General features: G+C 59.2%; 1 protein-coding gene across 1 annotated transcript in view; it reads right to left on the bottom strand.

Annotated features, from left to right (window-relative positions):
- The window catches only part of LOC140903096 (protein unc-13 homolog A-like), a 79,965-nt gene continuing 52,986 nt past the window's right edge, over positions 1 to 26,979 (bottom strand). Inside the window, exons 34-40 of the mRNA XM_073323849.1 lie at positions 16,454 to 16,510; positions 15,910 to 15,990; positions 15,412 to 15,559; positions 13,628 to 13,684; positions 8,079 to 8,171; positions 7,572 to 7,731; positions 1 to 6,271 (exon numbers count right to left, since the gene is read on the bottom strand). Coding sequence (XP_073179950.1) covers positions 5,983 to 6,271; positions 7,572 to 7,731; positions 8,079 to 8,171; positions 13,628 to 13,684; positions 15,412 to 15,559; positions 15,910 to 15,990; positions 16,454 to 16,510 — 885 coding nt within the window. The 3' untranslated portion in view covers positions 1 to 5,982. The remainder of the gene's footprint in view (positions 6,272 to 7,571; positions 7,732 to 8,078; positions 8,172 to 13,627; positions 13,685 to 15,411; positions 15,560 to 15,909; positions 15,991 to 16,453; positions 16,511 to 26,979) is intronic.

Below are 26,979 nucleotides of genomic sequence, written 5' to 3'. Positions count from 1 at the left end.
GCCGGGTGTGCTTTTCGTTTTAATGTCAGTTATAATAAAATTATTTTACAGAGCCCAAAAAAGTCAAAATAGTGCAAAACATCTCACTGTCATGCATCCATGTTTACCATTGTTTGCTCCCGTTCAGGTATGGACAGACACACGGGCCCTTGCTGACAGATGTGCTACAGGAGCAGAAGTTACTTTTGTTTGAGTTTCAATCACATGCCGACCGGAAGTTCTCGAAGGGGCGCTTTGGAGAGGGAGCCCAGGCAACGGGTCTTGTGTTCCGGGAGCCGTGGGGCTCAGCGGGGGCCTAGCTCGCCGCGCTGTAGGCAGGGATGAGGTCAGTCAGTGCAGGGGCGAGAGGTGGGGAACGGCCAGGGCTGCTGTCTTTGCAGCCCTTTGGGTGGCAGGGCAGGAGGCTGCATTGCTGCTCGCTGCAGGAGCTGGAAAAGGGGTGTAAACATTGAACTGAAACAGGTGTGAGCAGCTAACACTTTGGTCCCAGGCACGTACTACAAAAAGGACTGGATGTTGAGGGCAAAGGGGAGAGGCTGAGGTCTGGTCGCCCTGTCTGGGAAAGGACATTGTAGGACTACAGGCGGGAGGGTGGAGACAGGAGCTGCTCAGGGTCAGCATCCCTAACCAGAGTTGACGTTCCCAGGGAGAAAGAACATCTACTTTGACGTCAGCCAGGGTTGACATTTACCCCCAGTGCTTGGGGCTCTACACCCCCTTGGGTCTGCCCCTACTCTGCCTGCTCCAGCACGCTGGGTTTCTTTGCATAGCTCCCTGCAGCACTTAAGATGGTCCCCCAGGCCACGGCAACCCCATTGTCAATCTCTGTTCCTACTTGCATGCCTGGGGGCTCTCCTTGCTTGCATGTTGTCTACTTGGCATGAGCTCAGGCTGCTGTACTGGGCTAGGTCACTGCCCCCTACCCCTGCATTGTGTGGGGAAAGGAGCCTTCACCTCCTTATGGGGCCGGGGCATCCCTTCTTAAAGGGGGGAGTAGAGCCAAATCCCTGAAGCTGCTCCTCCCCACCTCAACACTGGCTAGAGGGCTGCTAATGCCCTGGCCGTATCCTGTGCCTAGCAGGGGCCTGCATGGTCTGAGGGGTACAGCAGGGCTGTGCTGTTAAGGAACAGGGCTCAGGAGTGAGCCCCCAGTCCTCTGAGCACAGGGCGGGTGCACTCCTAGCCCTGCCAGCTCCTTGTTTCCAAGCTCCCCCAGGGTCCCTGCCCTCTAACCCCATGAAGCAAATGGCTGCTTTGTCCAGCTCTCTTCGGGCCAGGGCCTGAAGCTCTTTGCAGCCCTGCTGCTCCATGGAGCTTGGCTGTTTAAAGGCCCAAGCAAGGCCTGGAGCCGAGGCTACCCTGGAAGGCTTGCACCTAAGCAGGGCCCTGCTGGCATTCATATTGCTTTGCCAGGGCCAAGGCTGCATCACGCCGTGGGGTGCCGTGCTAGGCATGAGAACGGATCGGCCACTGCAGGGCTGTGCCCGCTGCCCCGTTTCCGCTCCCACCCAGGCTCCCAGTCCCGGTCCCGCTGCTCGCGTTTCCCCTGACGCCCAACGCATCCCCTGCTTTGAGGCCGCTCTGGGGGGCTGTTGCAGAGGAGCTAGTTCCAGGACATTGCACCCCTCAGCTGAAGCTGGTTTGTTGGCTTTGCTGTGGGAAACCGTAAGCCCAGGTGTGAAAGGGGGCTCCAGGGCTTGCTCCCCCTGCCTGAGCCATGGGCCTGTGCAAACTACAGCCCTGCCTGGCACTGCTTGGGGGCCCTGGGTGCTGTTAACCCCAACCTTTAGAAACCAGCTGTGCATAGAGGGATGCAGTGTCTGCCCTGTGAATTCTGCTGGTGGTGGTGGGCACTCTGCCCTCCTGTGCCCCACATATCTTAAAAGGGGCTGAGGGGTGCGTATGGGGCCTGGATTCAATCGGGCTGGGGCAGGATTGGGCCAGGTTAAATCTCTTTGGCTGTGGGATTCAAGCACTCAGGGGTCTGTGCCAGGGCAGAGGGGCCATTTCCAATCAGCCTCTCGTGGCTTGTGACCTTGGTCAAGCTCCCCCAGTTTCTCTCAAGCTCCCCACTTCCATGCCAGCCCCAGGCTGCACCGGGAGCCCTGCTGGCAGCGCCTACCCCGGGAGACTGGCTGGCAGCTTGGAAAACCTGAGCTCCTTCCTGGCCGTGATACAACGCTGCAGAGGGCCCAGCTGTCCCGGACCAGTGCCAGGGAGCTGGAGGCGTAATGTCTAAGTCCAGCTGTGGAGGGGAGGAGGGATGTTAGGTGCCAAAATTAGCTTGGCCTTTAGCCTTGAAACCAGCCCTACCTCTGCTAGCCCCCCGCTGCGTCCAGCCAGGGAGGCCCAGCTGCCAGCCCCTCTGCTCAGCATGGGGCTGGGCTTGAAATGAGTTAGGGGTAGCAGAGGCAGCCACTCTTGGCTCAGAAGTGACCAGCCAGTGCAAGGGAGAGTAAGAGCAGCAAGTTATTAATGGAGGTTGGGGGGGGGGTATTAAAACTCCCTAGCTATTAAGAGGCCAGGAAGGGGTGGGGGGCAGATTACCCCACAGCATCTAGTAGTGGTTCTTGCCCCTTCCTCTCAGGTACCCGCTTCTGGCCAGGGGAAGAGCCAGGATCCTGCACTGGACCTTGGGGCAGCTCCACGCTGTTCTTGGAGGTTCCCAAGGTGCTGCTGGGTTTCCTTTGGGGTAGGGCTGGTGGGTGTTTACACAGTTGGGGGAAGCTGCCTGGGTTTGGGGTTCCTCTCTAAGGGGAGGGGGCTGGGACCAGGCGGTGCCTTTGCCATGGACAAGTGAGCATGGCAGAGCAGGGCACAGGGTTACAAGGGCTGCACCTCCATCCCCTGTGCCATGTTGCCGTGGTCTGACGTGATAGCCCTTTGGAGCTGTTGCAGTCGGGTAGAGAACACGGAAAAACCATCTGTATTTACAGCTATTTACATATTTACAGAGCTGTTGTGGGGGCCAGGCTGTCCCATCCCCTCTCCCTGGGCACAGCTCCCTGGTGCAACTCAATCCACAGCCGCCCGGCTGCCAAGGCTGGTACCGGGCAGGGCAGGGAGGGGGGAGCTGGTGCCTGGGCCTGGAGGCTGCTGTGCCCCCGTTTTGCCTGTGGGGAGGTAGGAGGTTGCCTGCCCTGTATGGGGATGAGAGGCTGGTGCGGGCGCAAGGAGCAGAGGGTTGGGCCTCCCCCTGCCACCCTGGGCCTAGCCCCGCTGCATGGGCCCCGCAGTGCCTGGTCTGAATCAAGCCTCCTGCCTCTCGGACCCCTCGTCAGCGGGTGCCGGGGCCTGGCTCCTGCACCTGGCCAGAGCCCTCGCTGCATAACCAGGGCCTGGGCGCTGCTGAGTCACTGGGGCAGCCGGGAGTGAGCGTACGAGACGCTGGAGGCCAGAACCAAGCCCGGGCCCCGAGCAGGGTGAGCTCTGCCTCTGGCCTGATGTGAGGCTGTTCTGGCTACAGGATCCGGCCTTCCTGGGCAGCTGCTGCCCACGGAGCTGGGCCAGGCTCTCGGCTTTCCGTGGCAAGGGCGGGGGGGCTGCAGGCTCTGTCTGGGGCCTCAAATCATCTGTGCGCAGAGCACCCCCTTCCCCCAGGCTCAACTGCGCGCCCTGGGCTCTCCACTGGGTCCGGCCATCACTCCATCCAGCTGCCCCACAGGGTGGGGCTGTGACAAAGACTCTGGCTTTAGGGACCAGCTGAGCCCACCCTGGCCTATAGGCCCCATGCACTCGGGTCTGCTAAATCAGGCAGTGCCGCCCATGGGCACAGCCCCACGGCTGTGGCGGGAAGGGCTGGAAGCTGCAGTGAAGGTGGGGATGGGGTCTCTCTCCTACCCGCAAGGTACCCGGGTTCCTGGCTGCCGGGAAGAGATGGGCTCTACGTTTCCAGCTGGCGCCCGATGGCCAGCGAGGCATGGAAGAGGGAGGCATGGTCCCTGCAGAAAAATGACGGAGTTGGCACTCCTGGGGAGAGGGGAGTCACGCTCACAGGGCCAAGGCGCGGCCAGCCAGGCAGAGCGGGTAGGAGGGTTCTTGGCACACCTGGGCTCAGGCTGTGCCAGGGAATGGATAAAGCCCACGGACCTCCCCCTGTGCTCGCAGCGCGTCGCTGGGGACCAGGCAGGAGCCCTGCTGAGCCCAGACCCCGCTGCTGAACTCCACTCGCCCCTGCAGCCAGACCGGGGGTGGTGGGAGCTCTCCCAGGTGGGGGGCATAGGAAGGTTTAGGGACCATCGTATCCCTAAATGCGCACAGGGGCAGCGCTCTTTGCCCCACTGCTTTTCAAGCACCCTGGGCCCGGGTGGGAGTCCCGCTGCCTACCGGCTGGGAGCACCCACCCCAGCACCACCGGGCCCTCAGCACGCTGCCGAGGCAGGAATCACGGGCCTGTGCCACTCTCCCCCGTGGCAGAAATAGCCTGTAAAGTGACCCAGCCTCCTCGGGTGCCTCCCCTTGTCCCATCTGCTGCATCAACTCACTGGCACCCATGCTGCGACTCCCATGTTTTCACTCCCTCCCACCTCCACCGCCCGCCACCCAGCCTTCCTTTACTCACCGGCTCCCCCACGCAGGCTGGCAAGGAGCGGCCCTTGCCCCTGAGGCATCCCCCCCCTTTGCGGCTCCTCCTCTCCCAGGGAGCCTACCCTGCTTCAGCCCCCCCAGGAAGGGCTGCCTGCGGGGAGGGGGGAGATGGTGTTTGCAAAGGTGCTGCAGATGGCATGTCCCTGTCCCAACGCAGGCGCTGCCTGGGAGGGACGCTGGTGCTGCGGCTGCATGGCCGGATCCTATTTATACCTGGGGGCGGGACCCCTTCCTAACAGCACAAGGCCCTGCCTCTTCCCGGCGGCACTGGCCTCCTGCCATCTCCGAGCCTGCCGGGGAGGGAGGGTAGAGCTGGGATCCTGGTTCCTTAGCATGATGCCACCCCACGTGTGTGCGGCCCCGTAGAAGGGACTTGTCAGTGGTCCTGGTTCACATCTCCCCCTCCCCTGCCCCGCTCTCCTGCTAGCACTCTCCTGCCACTGGCCTGGGTGGACAAGATCGGCCCCAGCCCTGCTGCCTGGCCTCAGACTAAGCGGCTCTGAGCCACCTGCCCAGGACTGTACAGGCCCTGGGGGATACGGCACAGGGCTTGGCTATTGCTGACTCAGCTTGTGGCAAGCTCTGGCATGGGGGGCAGCGGACTCCCAGAGCCGCCAGCCGGAGCAGGCTGATGCTGGCCCGAGTGTATCCTTAGCAACCATGCTCCGTGAAGGTAGCCCTGGAGGAGGAACTTAGGCCCCGGCTCAATCTCCCTGTGCCCATTGCTGCCTGGCTCATCTCTATTGCTAAATGACGTTGCCATGACCACAGGGCGATTTGGACATGTGATGCTGCCTCCTGCTGGAGGGAATCAACCTACTCAATCATGTGTCAGATCCTCTATACTGCTACCAGCTAGGGTAATTCTCCTGGAGCTCAGGGACGAGTGTGGGGGCTGGAAGGGCTGGGATCGAGCCTTTGCTGCCCTCCACTTCCAAGGGAAGCAATGTGCCAACCTTGCGGCCATACTGAGTGGCTCACATTTGTTCAAACGCTCCTGCCTCACGGTCAGCTCCAGGCCTCGGCTTCTGCCTCTCCCAGCATCTTTCGCAACAGAAACAGGTTTGGGAAGAGGCGATAAGTCCACCCCTGCCAGCAGCGAGGGCAGCTTGTGCTCCCTGGGGCAGCTGCATCTTCTCTGCCCCACAGCAGCCAGGGCAGGGCCCTTGAACTGCAGCCCAGGGATGCAGGGAGGGGCACAGAGTGTCTGTTTTGATCCCTGGCACTGGGAAGTGGGCGCCTGCTTGTGGCAAGGGCTGCCCGGAGTGGGGGCTCCCTTCCCTAACCGGTGTGGGGCTGTGGACGACCTGTATGGCTTTTACGTGGCTGGAGGATGCTGTAGAAAAGGGACAGGACGGGGGTGGTGCTGGGGATGTTCTACACCTGCTCAGGCCCTTAACTGCTGCCTTCCTCGGCCGAGCGCGTGTCCGACTTGAGCTTGACGAACTCCTTGGCCACCTCGTCGTTGTTGCGCTGAGAGAGGATGCGCAGGACGGTGAGGCCCGTGTCGTCCATGTGGATGCGCCGGCCCAGGGGCAGCCAGCAGCCGCAGCTGCCCCGCTGCACGATGTCCTTGAGCTGAAGCACAGCGATGCCCACCGTGCGGTCCTCCCGAGCGAAGCAGTAGTCCTTGACGCACACCTGCACCTCGTAGCACTCGGGGCCTGTCTCGCTGCTCAGGGTGCTGCGCGGGAGGGAAGGGGACGGACACGGTCACCGGCCCCGCCCGCAGGGTCCTGCTTGCCAGCCACTGCGTGCACCTGGGCACTGGCGTGTCGCTGCCCAGGAATCAGCCTTGGGCGGGGGGGATTGCAGAGCGGCGCTGGTCACCTACCCAGGCGGGAACGTGGACCCCAGGCCCCCAGGAGGGGCAGGGCCCTGGGACCCCGGTGGTTGTCTCTCCCTGGCAGCTGTTGGGTCCCTGGGCTACAACAGCAGCTGCCTGGGCAGTGGGGGTGGTGCCCCAGCCCAGCATGGCCGTCTCTGGCTCGGAGGGAAGGGAAAACGCTGCTGGCCGCAGGGCGAGGTTCCCAGAGGCTGGAGGCGCCGAAGCTGAGCTCCAGCTGCCATCGCAGGCCCAGGCGGCCAGCCATGCAGTGACCGTCCTGCCACCCCAGGGCTAAACGCCTCTTACCAGGAACCAGCCGGGAGAGCGTCAGCTGAATCATTAATTGCAACTAGTAATCGCCCGGGGAAAATATTGGCAATTCATAGCGAAGGGGGCGTTTCATGATCAGCCTGACTCCAGCGATGGTGGAGCAACGTGGGGAGAAAAGGTCGATTTTTTTCGACTTTGGAAATGGTGCTGCAGTGCCTCATGGGAGCTGTAGTTCAGGTGCCTCGCGCTCCTATTTTCCTCTACAGGCAGGGCTCCCCGGCTGGACTACAACTCCCATGGTCCCCTCCTTGGAGCTAGGAAGCAGAGCCTCATGGGAGCCCCAGCCGTGGTGCCTCATGGGAGCTGTAGTTCATGCACCCATTCTCTTCTATAGGTGTGGCTCCCCGCCTGGACTCCGTCTCCCATGGCGTACCATGGGCGGTGGTGTGTCATGGGAGATGGAGAATCTCAGGGTTGGAAGGGATCTCAGGAGGTCACCTAGACCAACCCCCTGCCCCAACTTTTGCCCCAGATCCCTAAACGGCCCCCTCAAGGATTGAACTCACAACACTGGGTCTAGCAGGCCAATGCTCAAGCCACTGAGCTATCCCTCCCCCAACCGTTTTTTGTGAAAAATTTCATTTAGTCAAAACCCCAATTCTCCATCAAAAATCATCTTACAGGGAACATTTTTGACCAGCCCTAGGTTGCACTTTGAACAGCTTTCCCCCCCAGTGCATCAGCTGACTCAGAGAGATGCACAGACATCACTGAATCACCACTGCTCACGTGCAGTTCATTTTCCACTGCAAATCCCTGCCCTGCTTCGCTCATAAGAGATGATGGACGGGGGGGGGCAACTGAAACCCATGTCAAAGCCACTCACAACTGGAAGCTTTCGTTGTATTTGGGGGCCCAGCTGTTGTTCTTGGACTTCGTGGCAAATTTCCTCTTCTTGTCACTGAGATGGGGCCCAATGATGTTGACCTCGATGAAGGGCCGGAAGATGCCCGATGTTTGCCACTTGAGGTCATTAGCAGCCACGACTGCGAGAAAGGAAAGGGTGCATCAGCTGGTAGCTTGGGGCCGTGGGGAGGATGGGGGGCACTGGGAGGGCTAGTGGGAAGAGTGCAGCCCAGACCAGGCAGTGCTGGCTGCTCCTAGCCTTTGGCAACCGAAAGTTCAATTGCTGAAACATTGTGACCACAGGAGACTCACTCCTGCCCATCTCCCAACAACCCTGGCGGCAGGGCAACATCCTGGGCCAGCCAGGTAGGGCTATTGAAGAGGTTCGGGCATGTGCATGTCCCCAAAGAGCCGGGAGGGTATCCCTGGCCTCCTGCCTCCCTCCCTGTGCTCAGAGCACGGGGCACGCCCCATGCCGGGCACCAACCTTTGACGGTGACTTTGTGTTCCCCGGTGCCAGGGTGAGTGAAGAGCTCTATGTGGATCGACACCTCCCCGACTGGGTCATCCACGCCAGATCCTGCGCCGCAATGGCAAGGCAAGCTGTGAGCCCCCCCTCCAGCCAAGCACACATGGCAGACCAAGTTGGGCCCACCCTGCTGGAGGAATCAGGTCACTAGCTTGGGCTGAGCACCTCAAAGGCAGAGAGGAGACAACTGCTCATGGATGTCATCCCCCCGTCCCCCCCCCGACATGTTCAGCAGCGTTTTCCTGTTCCCTTTCCCACCCAGAGCCAGCATGAGACGGCCCGGGGGCTGTGGAGAGCCAGCTGCAGCCTTCCCCTTGCTCTGAGCAGGGCCCCGGTGAAAGGAGCATGATGGTTGTCCCATTGCCCCCTGGCCCATGGAAAGTGTTTCCTTTCCCTTCCCTAGGGCGGTCCCCTGAGACGCACTACACCCACTATGGGCCTGGTGTTCCACCCACACCGGGGCAATCGAGCAATTCCAGAGCCGGCACTGGCTCTGTACTAGTTTAAGTGAGCTCGACTCTGACCCGGACACCTTAGACCCTTCAACTACCCATTGATGACAGAACAAGGAGCAATGGTCTCAAGCTGCAGTGGGGAAGGTCTGGGCTGGACATTAGGAAACACTGTTTTATTAGGAATCATAGAATATCAGGGTTGGAAGGGACCTCAGGAGGTCATCTAGTCCAACCCCCTGCTCAAAGCAGGACCGATCCCCAATTAAATCATCCCAGCCAGGGCTTTGTCAAGCCTGACCTTAAAAACCTCTAAGGAAGGAGATTCTACCACCTCCCTAGGTAACGCATTCCAGTGTTTCACCACCCTCCTAGTGAAAAAGTTTTTCCTAATATCCAACCTAAACCTCCCCCACTGCAACTTGAGACTGTTACTCCTTGTCCTGTCCTCTTCCACCGCTGAGAATAGTCTAGAACCATTCTCTCTGGAACCACCTCTCGGGTAGTTGAAAGCAGCTATCAAATCCCCCCTCATTCTTCTCTTCTGCAGACTAAACAATCCCAGTTCCCTCAGCCTCTCCTCATAACTCATGTGTTCCAGACCCCTAATCATTTTTGTTGCCCTTCGCTGGACTCTCTCCAATTTATCCACATCCTTCTTGTGGTGGTGAAGCCCTGGAATGCGTTACCTAGGGAGGTGGTGGAATCTCCTTCCTTAGAAGTTTTTAAGGTCAGGCTTGACAAAGCCCTGGCTGGGGTGATTTAGTTGGGGATTGGTCCTGCTTTGAGCAGGGGGTGGGACTAGATGACCTCCTGAGGTCCCTTCCAACCCCGAGATTCTCTGATTCTATTGAGTAAAGGAGGAAACAGCTGCCCAGAAACAGTGCGGCCTAGTGGGCTAAGACTAGGCTGGGAGGCAGGCGCTCAGCGTCCTAGGCCTGGCTCCATCACCCTCCCGTGAGAGTCCCTTTGGCCTACAGCCCCAAAGGGGTTGAGGGGCCAAGCTCCCAGCCCCTTTGAGGAGCTGGGCTCTCCCCTCGCATGGTCGGCGTCTTTGTGGCATGTCACCGGCTAACCCGGGGCCTGGATCGTGCCCAGCACAACGTGAGGCTGCTTTTGGGTTGCACGTTTAGGCGCCATGGCCAAGTTCTACCCAGCAAGGCCGTGGCAGAACCAGGCCTAGAACGCAGGAGCCCTGACCCCCCCCCCCCGCCCACGTCCCTGCTCTGCTGTGCAGCTCCAGACACCCAGGCAGCCCTGCGCCTGTGCCAGGCCAGCCCGCGTAGGAAGCGTCACCCTGCCAATGCATTCGGAATGACGTGCAGGAGCCAGGAGGGGGGATTCATGGCTCTTTTCGCCATGAACCGAAGAGAACGGCAGGGCCCAAGCTAATTGCAGTAACAAAATTGCTCAGTTATTGAGCCATAATTCACAGGTGGCAGCTCATGGCTTTGGGGAAGGGCCCGGCCAGGCTTTAGACCCTGTAGTCCATCCGGGGGCAGAGGCTGGGCCTCTGGGCAGGACCGTGCATGAGGCTGAGTGACGGCCAATTACCACCCGTTTTGTTCTTTTCTAATGAGTCCCTGGGAAGCGACTCGACTTTGGCAGCAGGCAGGTTGGGCTCAGCGAGGGAGGCTGCTACATCCCCACCTGCTGCGTGGTGCCCAGGAATGGAGGAGGCTGCCCACGGGCACGGGGGGGGGCTCCTGTCCCAGAGAGCTACCAGGGGCGAGCCCCGCTAAGGACACCCAGGCAGCCCCGGAGTCAGAGTGCCCTGCCTGGGGCAGACGCTGACAGCTCTGCTGAGCTGTGGGGAGCAGGGGGGAGAGTCTTATGGGCTCCGCAGAGCCTCCCCGCCCATCATATTTCACCGGGACCTGCTTGGAGCCATCAGCCCAGAGCCCACCTGATTTCTGGCAGCAGCGTCTCCTTGATAGCCAGAATGCCACAGTCACAGACTAGCAGCGCACAAGCCCACGTGACCTGAGCCCACCAGCACCTCCCCAGCCCAGCCCCCAGCTCCCCCACCCTATCCTACCCCCTGAAGGCTGACCCCCCACCCCGCCTTACCCCACAGGCAAATCCTGACCCGCAAGACGGTTCACAGTCCAGACAGGGTTCCCTGGGGCTCTGCATGCAGGTGGGGGGGACGGGGAGGGGAGAGAGGATGGGAGCAGGTGCATGATGAACAATTCAGTCCAACTGAGGGTGGGGGCGGGGGTAAGACATTTAAACGGTGGGTGGGCGGAATCTTCCAAACCATCATGGAAAACAGCCCCGGCCGGAGAAGGAAAGGCTAACGTCCTCTTGTGCAGGGCTTGAGTCAGACGAGCAAAGACCATGGATCGCAGAGCAGGAGTCCCTCGCCAGCCCCAGCAGCCGGCTTTTAGCCAATCATGGCTGGGCTCTGAGTCGGGGGATGGGGAAGGACACCCAAAGGTCCCTCCCACCAGGGATTAGGGTGAACTACTGCTGGATAGGGGGGCATTAGGCCTGGGCTTCTACTGACTTGCCCGGGTTGGTGACTTTCGGTGGGGAGGGTGTGACGAAGTGGGACTGTTCTCAGTGTTTCTTCTGAATAGTGTGGGGGGTGCCTCAGTTTCCCCTGTGCAGTTCTTAAGTATCTAGGGGGTGGGGTAAGGGTATATGATCACTGCAGAGCCCTAGAGGGCAGCTGTGTGCAGGGGTCTGGACACAGAGAATGGCCAACACTCTGTTTCCTGGCAACTGATGGCCTGGGCCCTTCCCACTGCAAGGTGAGAGCTAAAGGGTTGGAGAACAAAGGAATCAGGTGACCTCCTGGTCCGGGAAAGGGACAAAGCCCAGAGGAGGAGGGGCTGGCGAGAGTTTCAGTTTGGGGCTGGCTGGGGACATGGAGTGAAGGGCAGACGTGGTTGTCTGGCTCACTGCCCCCCAAAATGGACCCAGCTGAGGGGTCCTGTTCTCTGCACCTACAAGCTCTGGTTTAGACCATGTTCCTGTGGTATAATAAACCTCTGTTTTACTGGCTGGCTGAGAGTCACGTCTGACTGTGGAGTTGGGGGGCAGGACCCTCTGGCTTCCCCAGGACCGCGCCTGAGCGGACTCGCTGTGGGAAGCACATGGAGGGGCAGAGGATGCTGAATGCTCCAAGGTCAGACCCAGGAAGGTAGAAGCCGTGTGAGCTGTGTGTCCTGCAGACAGGCTGCTCCCAGAGAGGAGACTTCCCCAGAGTCTTGCCTGGCTTCATAGGGAGCAATTCCAGAGCATCACCCAGGGAGTCCATGACAGGGGGCACCAGAAAGAGGGGAGCAGTGAGACAGCCTTTGAGGGGGCATGTGCGGGGGTCTGCACTGAAGGCCCCCCCCATTGTTGGGGAAGGGGTCAAAGTCTCAGCCTCTATCCCATGCAGCCATGTTGCCCATATACCCAGTGTGTGCACTGGGACCTGTAACCTAAAGGCCAAATGGGTGTGTGGTAGAGGATAACAGCCTACTACTGCTAATGGCTACCAGAGCTCCTCCTGTAGTGCAGAGGTTTGTTCTGCCGCACTGAAGTGGCTGGATTCAAATGACTGTAGTGTACGGGAGGTGGCTGGTGCATACAGCTCCATCTCAAAGGTGGAGGTGATGGGACCGGGCCCCACTGCTGCTCCAAAGGGGGTGGGGGGCTGGGGTGAGGGGGAAACTCTCTGGATCCATAGCCTTTGGCCCCTGCGTGGCTAAACTCATGTCTCTTTTTCTTTTCCCTCCAGAGCTGCACCAAACTAAAACAATATCCCCCCGGAGTCACATGCTGAGACTCGCTCAGTCCATAATCCGAGGGAGGGAGGAGTGATCATCTCTGTGCTCAGTGCAAGCATGGAAAACACAAAACGCAGTGACCCCTGCACCAGGCTGAATGGCACTAACACACGAGGGCTGGAATGCAAGTGGCAGGGCCAAGCTGCATGGGGGGGAAGGGGGGGCGAGGGGATGGGGCAGCCCCACCCCCGCATTCGGATGCACTCTTAAGGTGGACAGGACTTATTTGCACCTGGAGCAAGGCTAGTAAGAGTCTCCGTGAGGCTGGTGAGCCGCTGGCCGCAACTGGGCCCCCTCGGCTCTCTTTGGAGCCCAGTGTTCAAAGGCCGAGGCTGGGCTGGCTCGGATTTCCACCTCCCCCACCCTGCCCCGGGGTCCCCAAAGGTTTGGAGGCAGGCAGCTGCTTTGCTGAGGCTCAGCAGCGGGAGGGAGCTCTCGGCTCTTTGCTGCAGCCGTCTCATCGTGGGGGCGGGGGGAACCTCGGCCGGCTCCCCGTCATTTCCCACCCACTTGTGAGTGCTGTGAATGCCTGCACCGTGGGAGAGGGGGTCTGGCAGAGGCAGAATAAGACCGAGCCCTTGGGTCCCTGGGATCAACGCCCAGTGACCTAGATTCACAGGCCCAAAGAGACCCCTGTGATCAGAGCACAGGCCTTAGAATGTTACCCACGGATTCCTGCATCCAGCCCATAGCTTGTGGTTGAGCTAGAGATCTTAGCCAAAGACCCCCAGTCTAGGGGTACAGACTCCAAGCGAATCCCTTGGTAGGCCGTTCCCGTGGTTAATGACCCTCCCTGGGGCCACTTCAGCAGTGAGCCAGTGAGAAACACCAGGGCTGGGTGTAGCCCTCAGTTAGTGGGCAAATCCGCCCACTTCAATAGGGCAAGTGCCGACTGAAGGCCAACTCTCATCGAGTAAGGTGCCTTGGAGCCTCTGGGCCTAGGAGTCTAGCCAGTGGCCAAGAAGGGATGACTTGGGGGGAGAGGAATTGGGAAGAAGTGCCCATTTGTGGGGCCGAGGCAGGTTAGGGGTCTGGCTGGAAAGAAAGACACAACCACCTCCTCTCTCCCCATCCCCAGTCGCTTTTAGAGCAGGCATTCCCCAGCCCTGAATGAACAGGCCCCCCGTAAGCCACACGACACCCCCTCCCCATCCTCCCAGCTCTCCAGGCCTTTGCGCCCCGATCGGGGTTGGAGGGACTGTTACTAGCTCTGGCCGGTTGGAGGTGGGGTGCTCAGGACGGGTGCATCAGGGTTCGGAAGTGTTAGACGTACCCTTCTCAGGATAAATTTCTTCACTAAGGGTAAACCTAATACCTTTTCCACCATGGACTAGTAAAAAGGTAAACGAGAAAGAGAGAGAGACACAGAGAGAGAAAGAGAGAGAGACACACACACACAGAGAGACAGAGCACGTGTAAGGGAAGGCAAAGGGAAACATTGAAAAATAGGGAGGAAAAACAACAGAGAAAGAGATCAGATCTCGCAGACAGGTGCCGGCTTCAGCTAGAGAATCCAAAACAAGACGTTACAGCGACATTGTGTTAGACAGCGGGGGGGAAAAAGGGGGTGTGCTGGGAGCCGGATGCTTCCAGGAGGATGGTTTGAGCAATCTGGGGCCAGCGTCAGCTGGGGTCCCCCGTGGACAACAGCGATTTAGGGTCTGGAATTTGCCAGCAGGCGTGGGCATCGCACTGCCTGGGAGGGGGCTTTTTTCGCTGCATTGTTACTCCAGGATCCCTGGTGCTTTCATACAGGTTGTTACTGCCGGCTGGGGGCTAATTAGCACCAATTGGGAGGGTGGGTCTGTGGCCTCCTGTCCCACTAGCAGTGGAATCCCACAGTCCACCACCAGTACCGAGTCACTAGAGCCCTGTGGATGTACATGGCCCTTGCCAAGGGGGAGCGGGCAGCATTACCATCTCCCAGCACAGCCTCTTCTGCACCCCCCGCTCGGCCACCAGACGGGAGGCACAGACAGGACAAACTCCCCACTATGCCTGCCAGGGCTCCACCCGACCCCTGCAGTGCCTGGCCGGTGCCCACGCGCACACACTGGAGGGCCTGCCTGCGCCGTCCAGCACTGAACCGGTTAATTCCTTCTGCTGTCTGGAGAGTCCCTGACTCGGTTTCCCCTCCCGCAGTGGTCCGGACCAGGGGGAGCTCCCTGTGCTAACCTGAAGAGGAACAGGCCTGGATGCGAGGCAGGAACCAGTGCTGGCAGCTGTGGCCTGGGGGGAGCGGCATGTGGAGGGTTAACCCCTTCCAAGCTGGGCCCTGCACACGGGGTCCATCCCCCAGTGCTCCTGGGGCACGCTGAGAATTTTATTTAAACATTTTTGGAAGTGGCCAGTGAGTTGGGGCACCCGGAGGGAGGCACCTGGAGCCTGATTTTTGGGGGTGCTGGTGGCCCGTAACGTCAAAGGGAGCTGGGGGGCTCCGTGCCTCTGACAATCAGGCACCAGGCTGAGCTTCCAAAAGCTGCGGCACCAAAACCAGTGGCCACCTTGGGAAGGCCCCCTCCTGCCCCAGCGATGCCCCGGCTGTTGGCTCCCCTGGGCCTGGAGCCCGGGAGTGCAGGACGCAGCCAGCACAGCTGCTATTCCTGGGCGTCCTGCAGGATCCCTTTGCATGCACCCCAGATTCCCCTGCTGCGTGTGCTCCATAGGTGCATATAGCAGTTATAACAGGGGCCAGGCTGCTGGCCTGGGGGCTCTCGGCCCCTTTCCCTAGCAGTGCCAGGGCCCCACCACCAATGCCCCCTGCCCACCAACTCTCCAGCACCCAGGCAGGGCAGCGGAAGGGCTGATGCCCCACTGGGGTTAGAGTCCTGTTTCACTGCTACCCGAGGAACAGCAGGATACACCCCCAGCAGGTGCGCTCCCCACAGACATGCCCAGCACGCCGAGTGGGGTTCGCTGGGCTGGCCCAGTGCCCCCATCCTGGATGCACCCAGGACATTAGGTGGACGTACCCAGGACACCAGTCAAACAAGTGGGCGCAGCAGCTTTGGCAGCCCTTGGCGGGGGCTGCGCAAAGGGGGCCGTGGGGTCTCTTACCCTGAGATGACTGAGTCTGCACGAAGGTTTTGATGAGCAGGTCGGTGGCCTGCGTGTACAGAGACAGGGCATAGCGCAGCGATTGCAGGTCGGGGCTCTTCTCCAGGAAGGTCTTCTTCAGCCCCACTCCTCCGGCATGGAAATATTGCTGAGGGGGAGACAGAGGAGACCGGGTGAGAAGGGAGCCATGTGGGGGTTCAGGGAATGGTGGGCATGGCTGGACAGCTACTCAAGGAGCCAGCATGGTGGGCAATCTGCTGTGGGCACAGTCCCAGGATATCCCAGCAGGGAGGTCTCCGCTTCTCGCTCGTGCCATGGTGCTGTCGTGGGCGGATGGGAAATCCTGCTGCAGTTCCCTGGCTGGATGGTGCGGACACCTCTTCTGTCTCCACTCCCAGAGAAGGGGGGCTTCGACAGACTGCATTTATCCCACCCTTTAGCAGGAGGGAAAGGTGGGCAGGCAGCCGACCAGGTGCAGGGGAGACGGCACGGATTTACCTTGATGGTGTCCAGGGCCAGCTCCACCACGGCACACTGCTTGGGGGTCAGGCTCTTGGCCTCCTCGCGCACCATGTGGTCCTGAAACCAGCAAGTTACTCAGTTAGAGCCAGGGCTGTACCATGCCAGTTCCCAGGATAGTGCACCTGCCTCCCCCCCTGCCAAGCTGGGGTGACAGGTGCCTGATGTCTCTCAATTACTATACCAGGTCCTTTTCATAGGATCATAGAATATCAGGGTTGGAAGGGACCTCAGGACGTCATCTAGTCCAATCCCCAATTTTTGCCCCAGATCCCTAAATGGCCCCCTCAAAGATTGAGCTCAACCCTGGGTTTAGCAGGCCAGTAGCTCAAACCACTGAGCTATCCCTCCCCTTAATTAGCCTGGTTTCTTGCTTTATATTAACGATGTCTCTGACAAGCTAAAGAGACTTCCAGGTGCTACTGCTTATATTCCAGCATTACAATAACTGGCTAATTGACCTCTGGGGAGGAGCAGCCTCACCCAGAGATTAAATATACCGGTGCTGTCCCATTCCTTTTACCTTCAGTTTAGACAGCTGCCCCAGCTCCTTGGCCGCATTGAAGATCATCTGGGTGCCCTGCAGTGCACAAGAAAGAGAACAAAAGGCGAAGAGGCTTGAAAGCGATTCTTCCCCATGCTAGCTGACCGTGCAGGGCCCACCCCCAGTCACTAGTGCTGGGAGGAGAGACCGCCTGGCAGGGGATTGCAGGGCAGTGCAGGGGAGGGACAATACTAGGGTATAAAATGGCGGGGGGATGTGTACGAATAGTGCCCTGTGGGTTTCCCTGAATTAATTTCACCAGATCCCCCTGCCGTGACGCACTTGAGCAACCAAGGGGCCTGGGGCTCCACCCGGCAGACGGACCAGCCGGCATGTGAAAAAATGGACTCCCCTATATTTGTACCAAGGAAGCAGCGAGTTGGCAGCTCTCTGCCTGGCAGGGTCCCCAGGCCCCAACCGCTGCTGGATAGCCATGGAGATGTTTGTGACTCACGCAGGCTGATGTTAACGAACACCCTCGGAGCATCAGTCCAAATGATTTGTGGGGGTACGTGTGCAGCACCCCTCCTCCTGCTGGGCTTGGAGAGTGGAAGTGCTTGACTTCCCTCCACTGCACACGGTTCCGGCTTCATGAGGGCTGCTCCCCTTCCTACTCCCACTGCAGCTGTGTGACTCTGGGGAGGAGCTCCCAGAGGGTGCATTGGCCTAACCCCAGCCAGAGCTAAGCCATGACTGACTCTCTGGTTACAAAGCAGCAGCTGCTCTCCCTTTGGCCCGTGCAGGCCCTTGTGACCTGGCCCCGATGGCTGCACTGGCCAGGAATGGCTCTGGGCAGGAGGGGTGGAGTCCTTCCTCCCTGACCTGCAGTTTGCTGCTGGAATTTTCAAAGGGGACCTAAGAGACAAGCCCTAGCCCCCCCCCCCCCCCCGATGGCTCCCCAGGGCAGAGTGGGAGCCGGGGCCACTTGCTCCCCTTCCGCTCCGACTGGCCTACAAGGTGCCTTTCAGCCTCCCAGCAAGTCTGAGTCAAGATCTGACCCCTGCTCCCTTCTGCCGCAGGATCCCCACCCCGGGCCCTGATTCTGACGTGCATGAGTCCAATGTTCACGCTTAACCCCCTGGGACCAAACCGTGGGGCTCAGGGTGGGGGCAGGGGAGGTCAGAGAGACAGTCTGACACCCACCTTGCTTCCCCCCCTCCCCTCCATCCCCACAGAGAAACGAGCCAGAGAGCAAAAGAAGAGAGGACGTTTTAACAGGAAAGGAGCGAGAGAGCGGGTGACACAGGGCAGAGACACACAGGAGCTGGGAGGCGACACACAGGTGACAGGTTCCAGCCTAGAGGAGGAAGGTCCAGCTTGCTGAGCTTTCAGGGACCAGCCTGGGTCCCCGGGGAGCCCTAAGGGGCACTCGGTGGCCATGTGATGCTCACGCCTCTGAGCGTCCTTCTAGCCTCCCTGACAGCCGTTCTGCTGTACGGGTTCCCGCTGCCCGGCAGCTGCTGCAGTGCCACCTTGGAGAGGGCACCCCTTGGCCACGCGCTGGTCGACAGGTTCACCGGAGCTGGGGCTCGTAAAAGCTGACACCCCTTGGGGAGGGGTATCTCACAGGGGAAAGGTCACCCTTCCCGCAGTGCCCCTTTCAAAGGGCTGCTCCCAGGCCCAGCCAGGCCTGGGGTGAATCAGGCTGTGGCCTGCCCATGGTGGGGTGGGGAGGCGAAGTCACTGCCCTCGGGCCCAGCTCACCGTCTGCAGGGCCCCCCATGGAGCAGCTGAAGGAATGGCAATGCTGCAACCGCCCTAGGGCCTCATGGAGCCCTTTGCTCCCACCAGTGACCGACAAACCCAGCTGCCCCTGCAATGGGCCCTGTCCCACGCCACAGTGGGGCGGACTAGGGCACAGCCGGAAAGTGGCCGCACAGTGAGTCAAAGCCAGGAATGACTCCTGACCCCAAGTCCCTTGCTCTAACCACTAGGCCTAGTCCCTCCCAGAACCAGGCAAGAACCCAGGTGTCCTGACCCCCAGACCCCTGCTCTAACCACTAGGCCCCACTCCCTTCGGCAGGGTTTGGATTGCTGGGCGAGCAGGGCCCAGCCCTGCCTACACACCCGGCCCCAGTCAGGAATGGTTCCTTAGCCCTTGTCAGCAGAAGGGCTGCCAGGAGCCCTTCCTGTGCTGGCCTCAAAGCCCAGCCCGCGCCCCCGCATGCAGGCAGGCCAGCGAGCTGAGCCCCAGTCAGCAGCGAGATCGAGGAGACACAGTCCCTGGGGAGCACAGGGTGGGGCAGGGGGTGAGAAAACAACAGCAAGAGGCACAGAGGAGAGAGAGAGCAAAAACCGAGCAGGCTTAGAATCAAAGAGTCTCCTTACATCTGTGTGACTGGGCAGCTTCACCCTGCTCTGGAGAGAGAACAGCATTGGATATAGTTATCACCGTCAGCAAACCGACCCGGCCGAGGATGGACCCGCCCCGCTGGAGCACCTCACCAGGGCCAAGCCCACTAGCCCGAGCGGGATCGGACCCTGGGTCCGCTCCTCTGGCCAGCTAGGCGCAGAAAGAGTTGGGCCCAATTCTTTGCTGGGGTAAACTGGTGCTGTTTTTGTTGGCGCCGGTGCACACCAGCAGAGGATCTGGCCCATTGTGCTCACTGAGCTTTGTTCCACCCCCACAAATGGTGCCACTGGCTGCTTGCAGACTTCAGGAAATACCTGTGATGAGTCCACCAGTTCTCATGCAGCTCCACCTGCAAGAGTGTGCTGGGAGCTCTCCCTGCCTTCCCAGGTGGCGGCTGCAGGAGGAAGTCTACCCTAATCCCCATCACAGGTATTATGGGGCTCCGTTTGCCTTCCTGGGATGAGTAGGGGGAAGCTCCTGAATGATGATACCCTTCCAGGGTCTCCAAGCCCTTTACAATGCACTAATCCACCAACCTCTCACTACTTGTAGCCTTGTTTTACTACTGGGGAAACTGAGGCACACAGCAAGGCAGTGGCTTGCTCAAAATCACATGGCAAATCAGTGGCAGAGCCCAGGAGTCCTGGCCTCCTGCTGCTTCTGTCCACAGCACAGTCGAAGGTTTCTGGACACTCCACAGAGCCAACGAAGAGCTGCGCCCATGGGCAGTGGTTCTGTCACTCACTCTAGGGTGCTGGCTAGCCAGGGTTGCTGCTCTTTAGACAAAACCCATTGCAGGTGGGCAAGTTTGGAGGACCTGGATTTCTGTGCCCACCTGGAGTGGACACTTCTTGGCATCTGCTCCCGTGCACGGCGGAGTCCCACAGGACTCCTGCCTGCCTCACCTTGACGGTACAGGCCACTTTGCAGGAGCAGCCCCTGGCTAGCCGGCGTCAGGAGCAGAAAGGCTCCCCCACACCTCAATATGGCATCAAATAGCTCCTCTGCCACACACACACACACAATTGCCTCGCCTGCCACGCCGGCAGATCGGTCCCTGCCCGGGCGGGTGCCGCCGGGCTCTCTGGAGGTGAACCAGCCCTGGCATTCCGTAGAGGATGGGCTTTGCTGCCTTTCCCCCAAAGCACCAGGGTTCCTCATTCTCCACTACCTGGGGCCATGGCCGGGCGGCTCTGTCCCCTCTCTAATCATAGGGGCCAGACCATAAAATCCACAGGAAGGGTAGGGCTGGGCTGTGGTACAGCCATGCAGACGCCTTGCTGCTCATTCCTGGCAAACCGTCCTCGAGGGCCTGCTAGAGCCGCGGCTGGGCCGTCCCCACTGCGGCTCATCTGACCTGCAGCAGACCCGGTTCCCGGCACGCACCTGCTCTGCTCCAGCTCCCGGCCGCCAGTCTCCCCAGGCCACGGGCAAGACACCGCCTCCCCAGCCTGGACGCCACATGCATGGGTATCCCCAGCACTCCCAATATACACAGACGCACCACAAACCCCCCCCCCCCCCGCTAAACACCTACACGTGTAACTGCTCATGCACACATACATCCCCGGGCAATACAGACCCAGACAACACAACACACAACTACACCTCTGTACGACAACACACACACACACACAGTGCATATCCAGACGACACAACATGTGAAGCACAACACCCGGGTCCCCGGGCAATAGGCAGCCGGGTCTGTCTCTGCTCGCTGTACTGAGCAGGGCTAGCAGATTGATTTGAGTGGGGGGTGGGGGACAATACATGGCTAGCACAGACAGTCAAAGAAGCCAGAGGGCTAGTTACCTTCTCTGTCCCCTTGCCGTGTTTTCTCAAGAGCGTCCCCTGCAGAAACAACGTCAGAAGTTGATCAATGGTCCAGAGAGGTGTGAGTGTGCCGGGGTGTGTGTTTGTGTGTGATCATTCGCTGGAGGGGAAGGATGCACTAACTGACCCCCCCTCCCCACGCTCCCCACATCCTCCTTCCCTTGCAGACTGGGGGGCTTTGGCAGCTGGGGATGCAAAAGGGGAGGGACTGCCATAGGAGGCGGTATGGCTGCGTCTCGCAACCTTCCCGTCCTGGGCTAGTCTCAGTCCTCACCTATGACCGTGATGGTGGGGGTGTGTCTGTGTGTGTGTGTAGGGGGGCTCAGGCACCTCACTGGCAATCCGCAGGGGAAGCCTAGCACTCGTTGAATCCCAGGCAGCTTGGCAGGGCGGCTGCGCATTCTCGCCCCCAAAACCTTGGCCGGATGGGCGCGGATTGGCCTTGAAATGGGCCAGGCCCCTGCCCTGGGAGCCCAGCTGGTGTCTGCCCAAAGGGGCCCTTCCCTGCAGTGACAATACCTTGCACGTCACTTGGCCATAAGGCGGTCAGGCTCCTAACTCTGAGGGATTCACAGCACGAGGTCAGGCCCCAGGTGCCAGACTCTGCCCCGCCCCCTGCTGCTCGGGGAGGCTGACGGGTCTGCGGGCGGAGTGGATCGGGGGGGCACATCCCACCTGCCCGCTAGGCCTCTCCCACTTTGGACCCCTGGAGGTGAACGTGGCATTGGAGACAGCAGGGCAACAGTGTTGAGTGATGCTGCTTTTACAGCCAGCTAAAAAGGAGGAGAGGAGGCAGTGGGCACAGCTGGTAAAGGGGGGGGCGTGCCCGTTCCCAGCAAAGGGGGGTGCTTTAGGAGTGTCCTTCGAAAGGGGTTTCACAGCATGGCTGGGATTATGCAAGACACCACAGCTGAGCTGGGGGAGCAGAGAGCCAGCAGTGGGATGAATGGGGGGTGGGTGGGCATCCAGAAAGGACAAAAATCCCCAGGCGGGATGGGGGCCTGGGAATCCACTGCTGTACAGACAGGTGGGGGGAGCCAGAGAAGCCAAGCAGCAGCGGTCACATCGCTCTGCCCTGAGCAGCCTGCCCGGGAGGAGGGGACACAAGCCGAAGGCTGCCTGCACTAGGCATTCTTCTCTCTGGAGATCCCTAGCGGAAAGCAGGCCACGCTGTAGGACAGGTACCGCCTGTGGGCCTCCACTCGGGGTCTTCAGCGAGCCAGCTACCCATGCTACCCATCGCATGCAAAGCTCGTCTTCCTACCCTAGCGAAGGCGAGCCCCAGAGGGACGATGGTGAGTCGCTTGGACACAAGGGCATCCCCTTTAAAGAGCTGGAGTGTCGGGGGAAGGATCAGCCCCGCACCGGCACCGTCTCCTCAGCAGCTGAACGGCTAACGCCACAATTCGGGAGGAACCGCTAAAAACGCCAAGGGGTCTCCACCCGCTGGTGCTGCCTCGCCAGGGAGCACTAGGCTCCGTGTCCCGAACTGGGCCGGATCCCACACAGCAGGGACTAAACCTGAATAAGCGTCTCAAACTCCAGCGGAAACAAAAGGGGGAAGGGGGGAATGCAGCATGGCAGGTGGCCAACAGGGCGGGCGAAAAAGCTGTATAGTCACAAACCAATAGGAAGGGAATTAAAATGCCTGACACTGAACAGAGCCTTTGCTAGTAGCACTTCTGACTCGCTAGCAAGCCCCGTACACTCACCACCATTACATTACAGCTCCCACTTCCCCATGTGACGGGGCTGTGCACTGAGCGAGCGGCAGAGCTGAGGATGGAACCCAGGAGTCCCGGCTCCAAGTCCCCTGTTCTAAACACGTGAGGCCATTGCCTGTGAAATGGAAGAACTGACAGTGCCCTTTGAACAGGCTCCGATGACAGAAAAGCGAGGTGCTGGGCCTTGTGAACAGCTGCTCAAAGTACAAATGCATGTAGGGCACCTATTTAAGCGCACTTGATTCACGCTCCGTGATCCTTCGTTCAGTAATAACCCCTAGGAGGGGCCTTGCGTTTCCATTCAGACGCAGCTCAGTCTCATCACCCACCTAGGGAAACCGAGGCACAGGGAGGGGCAGTGTCTTGCCCAAGGCCAAACGGACAGTCAGTGGCAGAGCGGGGAAGAGCTGCCAGGAAAGCCTGGTTCTCACTCCCACGCTCTGAGCAGCAACCTAGGCCTGGGCCAGCCTGGCAGAACTAAGCAGCAGAGCCTGGTTTGCTAGCTATTGAAACACGCTGCTACTCTTTTGCCTTCCCCACACACCCTGGGCCAGGAAACACAGAGGGATTTCACACAGCCGCTCCCCACACCCCATCCCACTCCGTGCTGCTCTAAACACCAGCTGGACTGCAACCCTGCAGTGCCCAGGGCCCCCAGGTTCAAGGTCCCCCCCCCAGCCCTCTCTGCATCGCCCCAGTCCCCAGATTCACCCACTTCTCCTAAAGGACAGAGACCAGAGACACGGGTTGCTAGCTGAGAGTGCTGGGCTTCAGGAGTGTCACCAAACGGGCGTCACGCCAAGACCCAGAAGAGGAAGGAAAGGGCTCTTTGTTAGGAGTTGCAGGACAGTCCCTTAAATAAAGATGGGCTGTTGCTGGGCTGCTTGGGCCAGGGAGGGAACCAGCCACTAAGCCCCAGTGCAGCACACAGGAAAGAAAGCCCCCAAAGCCCCCACCAAGGGGCGTGCGGGCACGAGAATGCAGGTCCCATCTTGGCCTCCAATACTAGGGCACCAGCCGGTCTGAGGGAGCTGTCCCTAAAAGGACTCCACATCTCTTCCTTCCACCCCCTTCTCCCCCCCACATTGTCCCCCGACCGGATCCAGCCACGGTGAGTTTCCGCGGCGCTGCCTGGCCCCTGGGAGACAGGCTCGCCCTACAGATCGGGGCACAGGCGGTGGATGAGGAGCAGCTGAGCAACGGGGGGGACAGAGGTGGGGTCACTCGGGGAGGGAGCGGAGCGGGGGCGGGGAGGGGGCATGGGCAGCCACACAAGACAATAACCGGCTGAGATCGGAACCGACACACAGCAGACAGACAGACAGACAGACAGGGAGCTGCCGTACTTACAATCATCTGCCATTGTGAGGGGAGCGGAACAATTGGAGAGAACAACCGTCACATGAGTGCCCGCCTGCCTTCCTGCCTCCCCTTTTCCCCCTGGCCAGCCTCACCACCACCACCACCGGGCCCACTGCCCCCATGCACCCCCAGGAATAACCCCCGGCAGACCCAGAGCTCCAGGGCGCAAGGGGCTGAGCTGGGGGGATCCCCGGTGACGGGGACTCTGGTGAGGGGGGATCCCTGGTGAAGGGGATGTTCTCAACCTCACAATAAAGATCTATGAACAAAGGAAAACACCAAGCAATCTAACCCCCTGTGAGGCCTTTTGAATCAATGGTGCCAAAGGCAGAACCCCCTGCTCCCCAAGGAGATAAGCCTGTGGCCATGGGCAAAATCCTTCTCTACTGCTCAGAAGCTGTAACTAACAATGGCTGAATCACCACCTTTCATTCTAAAAATGCCCAACACTTGTCTTAAACGACCATTGCCATGCAGGGCTCACTCAGTGCTGGAATGCAGCACGGCAGCTGTTTAGCAGCGCACGGCAATGCTACGCAAGGTGTGGTCAGGACGTGAAGAATTTCAGATCCAAGTGAAAGTGCAATGGGGAATCACCTACGCCGAAACGCAGCAGCGTCCTGGGGTGAATCCCCATGGGCTTCCAAAATGCACCCTGAGAAGCGACCTCCAGCAGGACAGGCCTCCTTGGCCTCCCACCGATCAACACTGACCTCCACCCACCACCACTCCCTGCACAATTCGGGGGCTGTCTTTCCGGTCCCCCAGACGCAGACGGAGCAAGCCGAGCTCTGTTTAGCTGTGACAAAAGAACGGGCTGCAGTGCCAGAGCAGACAGCCTGCTTAGTTCCAGGGCGGCTGAGCTAAATGCGGGCGAGGCTGACTCACGGCTGGGCCGCCGCGTGGCAGCGGAAAGCATCCTCTGATGCTGCGTGGAGGAGATTCCATGGCATTCTGCTGTCTGGGTTCCTGTGACTCATGGCACGGAGCTGTCAGGTCTCTGATCAAGTTTAAAGGGCCCCTCAAAATATGCCCGCCATCAGCTAGCTGGTGAGAGAGCTCCCTACACTGCAACAGTGGCAGCGGGGCTGTAGGAGTGACTCAGGAGTGGCAGACAGCAGCCGGCTGGAATGCCAGAACACTCCTCCCAGAGGGATTGGTGCATCTGTTTGCCTGGGCAGATCTCCCTGGGGAGCAGCTGTTAGCCCCCGCGACAGGCTCCCCAGGAGTGAAAATCTCCCATTGTCTGGGACACTAAAGCTAGACTAGGAAATTCCCATGCAAAAAGCTTCATTAAAGTTAAGTGGATGGGCCAGCAGCCTTCTCAGGAAACCTCAGCAGCATGTTTCCATTGAAGGGGAAACCCGCCCAAATCCTGTAGAAGGCCTGGAAATTCAAAGGCAAAGCTCCGGTCAAATGGGGCAGTAGGCCCGGTCCCTCTGGAGTCTCTGGCCTCAGTTCTCAGTCACTGCACTTGGGATCAGGAGGGAGGAGGAATTAAGGGGACTTTAAGCCATCTTTGCACTTCGGGGGGAAGTTCAGGGGCTTGTCCAGCCCCTGGGGTTCATTAGAGCAGCTCGGCGGTGTCTCCTGACGCTCTGCTTCCCACGGCCCTGGGAAGCAACGTCCGGGCTGGAGGAAAGCGTTCCCCGATTGTGCCCCCAATCCATCCCTTGCCCCAGGGCTGTGAGCATGGCCTACTCCAGGGGCATCTCCAGGGGCTCTTTATACCTACCTTATGGGCCCTTTATGCAATACGTGGAGAACCTCAGAAATCCCCCTGCAAATGTCCCCCTGTGACATTATTGACAAAATCTGTAACTGTATAGATCCGATGAAGTGAGCTGCAGCTCACGAAAGCTCATGCTCAAATAAATTTGTTAGTCTCTAAGGTGCCACAAGTCCTCCTTTTCTTTTTGCGGATACAGACTAACACGGCTGCTACTCTGAAACCTGGTCTAGATCACTGTTGCAACCACTGTTATATATTTGCAGCACATATTGTACAAAGGTTGTTGTGTGAGGTGTCTATGGGAAGGTTATGATTGGCTGGTTATAATTATGCTATCTGTATATATGTATCATTTTGCAGTTGAAGTTATGAATATTGGCTCTATACTGTCTGTATTTCAAACTTATGCTGTGCTTCTGGGTGACACCCCAGACAAGCTGGTGTCAGCTCTGCCTAGCCTGCTGGATGGCCCATTAAGGACTATCAGCTATACAATGACCCATTGAGAGAAGGCAGATACGCCTTGTGACTCAGCCAGGTATGCCGGGACTTGCCCATGTGACTCCAAACTCCATTTTGCTGTAATTTTCCACAGTAAGAACAGAGAGGGGCTCTTACACCTGGAAAAGACTATAAAAGACTGCTGCGGCTCCTCCATCTGGTCTTCAATCCTACTTCGTACGTCTGGAGGGGCTTTGCTACAGACGGAAGCTCTACACAAAGGACTGAATGACGCATCCCAGGTGTGGACGTTCTCCAGAGACTTGATTTGAACCTGTCATTTATTCCATCACTGCTACAAGCCTGCACCAAGAACTTTGCCATTCCTGTATGTCATTGATTCCATTTAACCAATTCTAGCTCTCGTCTCTATCTTTTTCCTTTTATGAATAAACCGTTAGATTTTAGATTCTAAAGGACTGGCAACAGCGTGATTTGTGGGTAAGATCTGATTTGTCTATTGACCTGGGTCTGGGGCTTGGTCCTTTGGGATTGGGAGAATCATTTTTCTTTTACTGGGGTATTGGTTTTCATAACCATCTGTCCCCATAACGAGGGGCACTGGTGGTGATACTGGGAAACTGGAGTGTCGAAGAGAATTGCTTATGTGACTTGTGGTTAGCCAGTGGGGTAAAACCAAAGTCTTCTCTGGCTGGCTGGTTTGGTTTGCCTTGGTGTGCAAAGGAACCCCAACCTTGGGCTGTAACTGCCCTGCTTGAAGCAATTTGTCCTGAATTGGCACTCTCAGTTGGGTCCCACCAGAACCAGCCTCATTACATGCCCCCGTCCCCTTTCCTTCCCCACCCTCACCCTCCCACCCAGAGACAACCCAACCCGATGTTCTCTCCCCCACGCCCTCTGCCTACCTCGCAGAGAGGCCGATGCCCAGAAGCGGCAACAGATGCTAAGAGGAGCCCCCTTTGCCCTAAGCAGCATGTGCAGCTCTTGGAGAGGAGACAAAGTCCTTCCCTTGCCAGGGAGCCGTGCTCAGGACACACCT

This window comes from Lepidochelys kempii, chromosome 25 (genome assembly GCF_965140265.1).
Source record: "Lepidochelys kempii isolate rLepKem1 chromosome 25, rLepKem1.hap2, whole genome shotgun sequence".
Lineage (NCBI taxonomy): Eukaryota > Metazoa > Chordata > Testudines > Cheloniidae > Lepidochelys > Lepidochelys kempii.
This window is presented reverse-complemented; position numbering and strand designations above follow the sequence as displayed.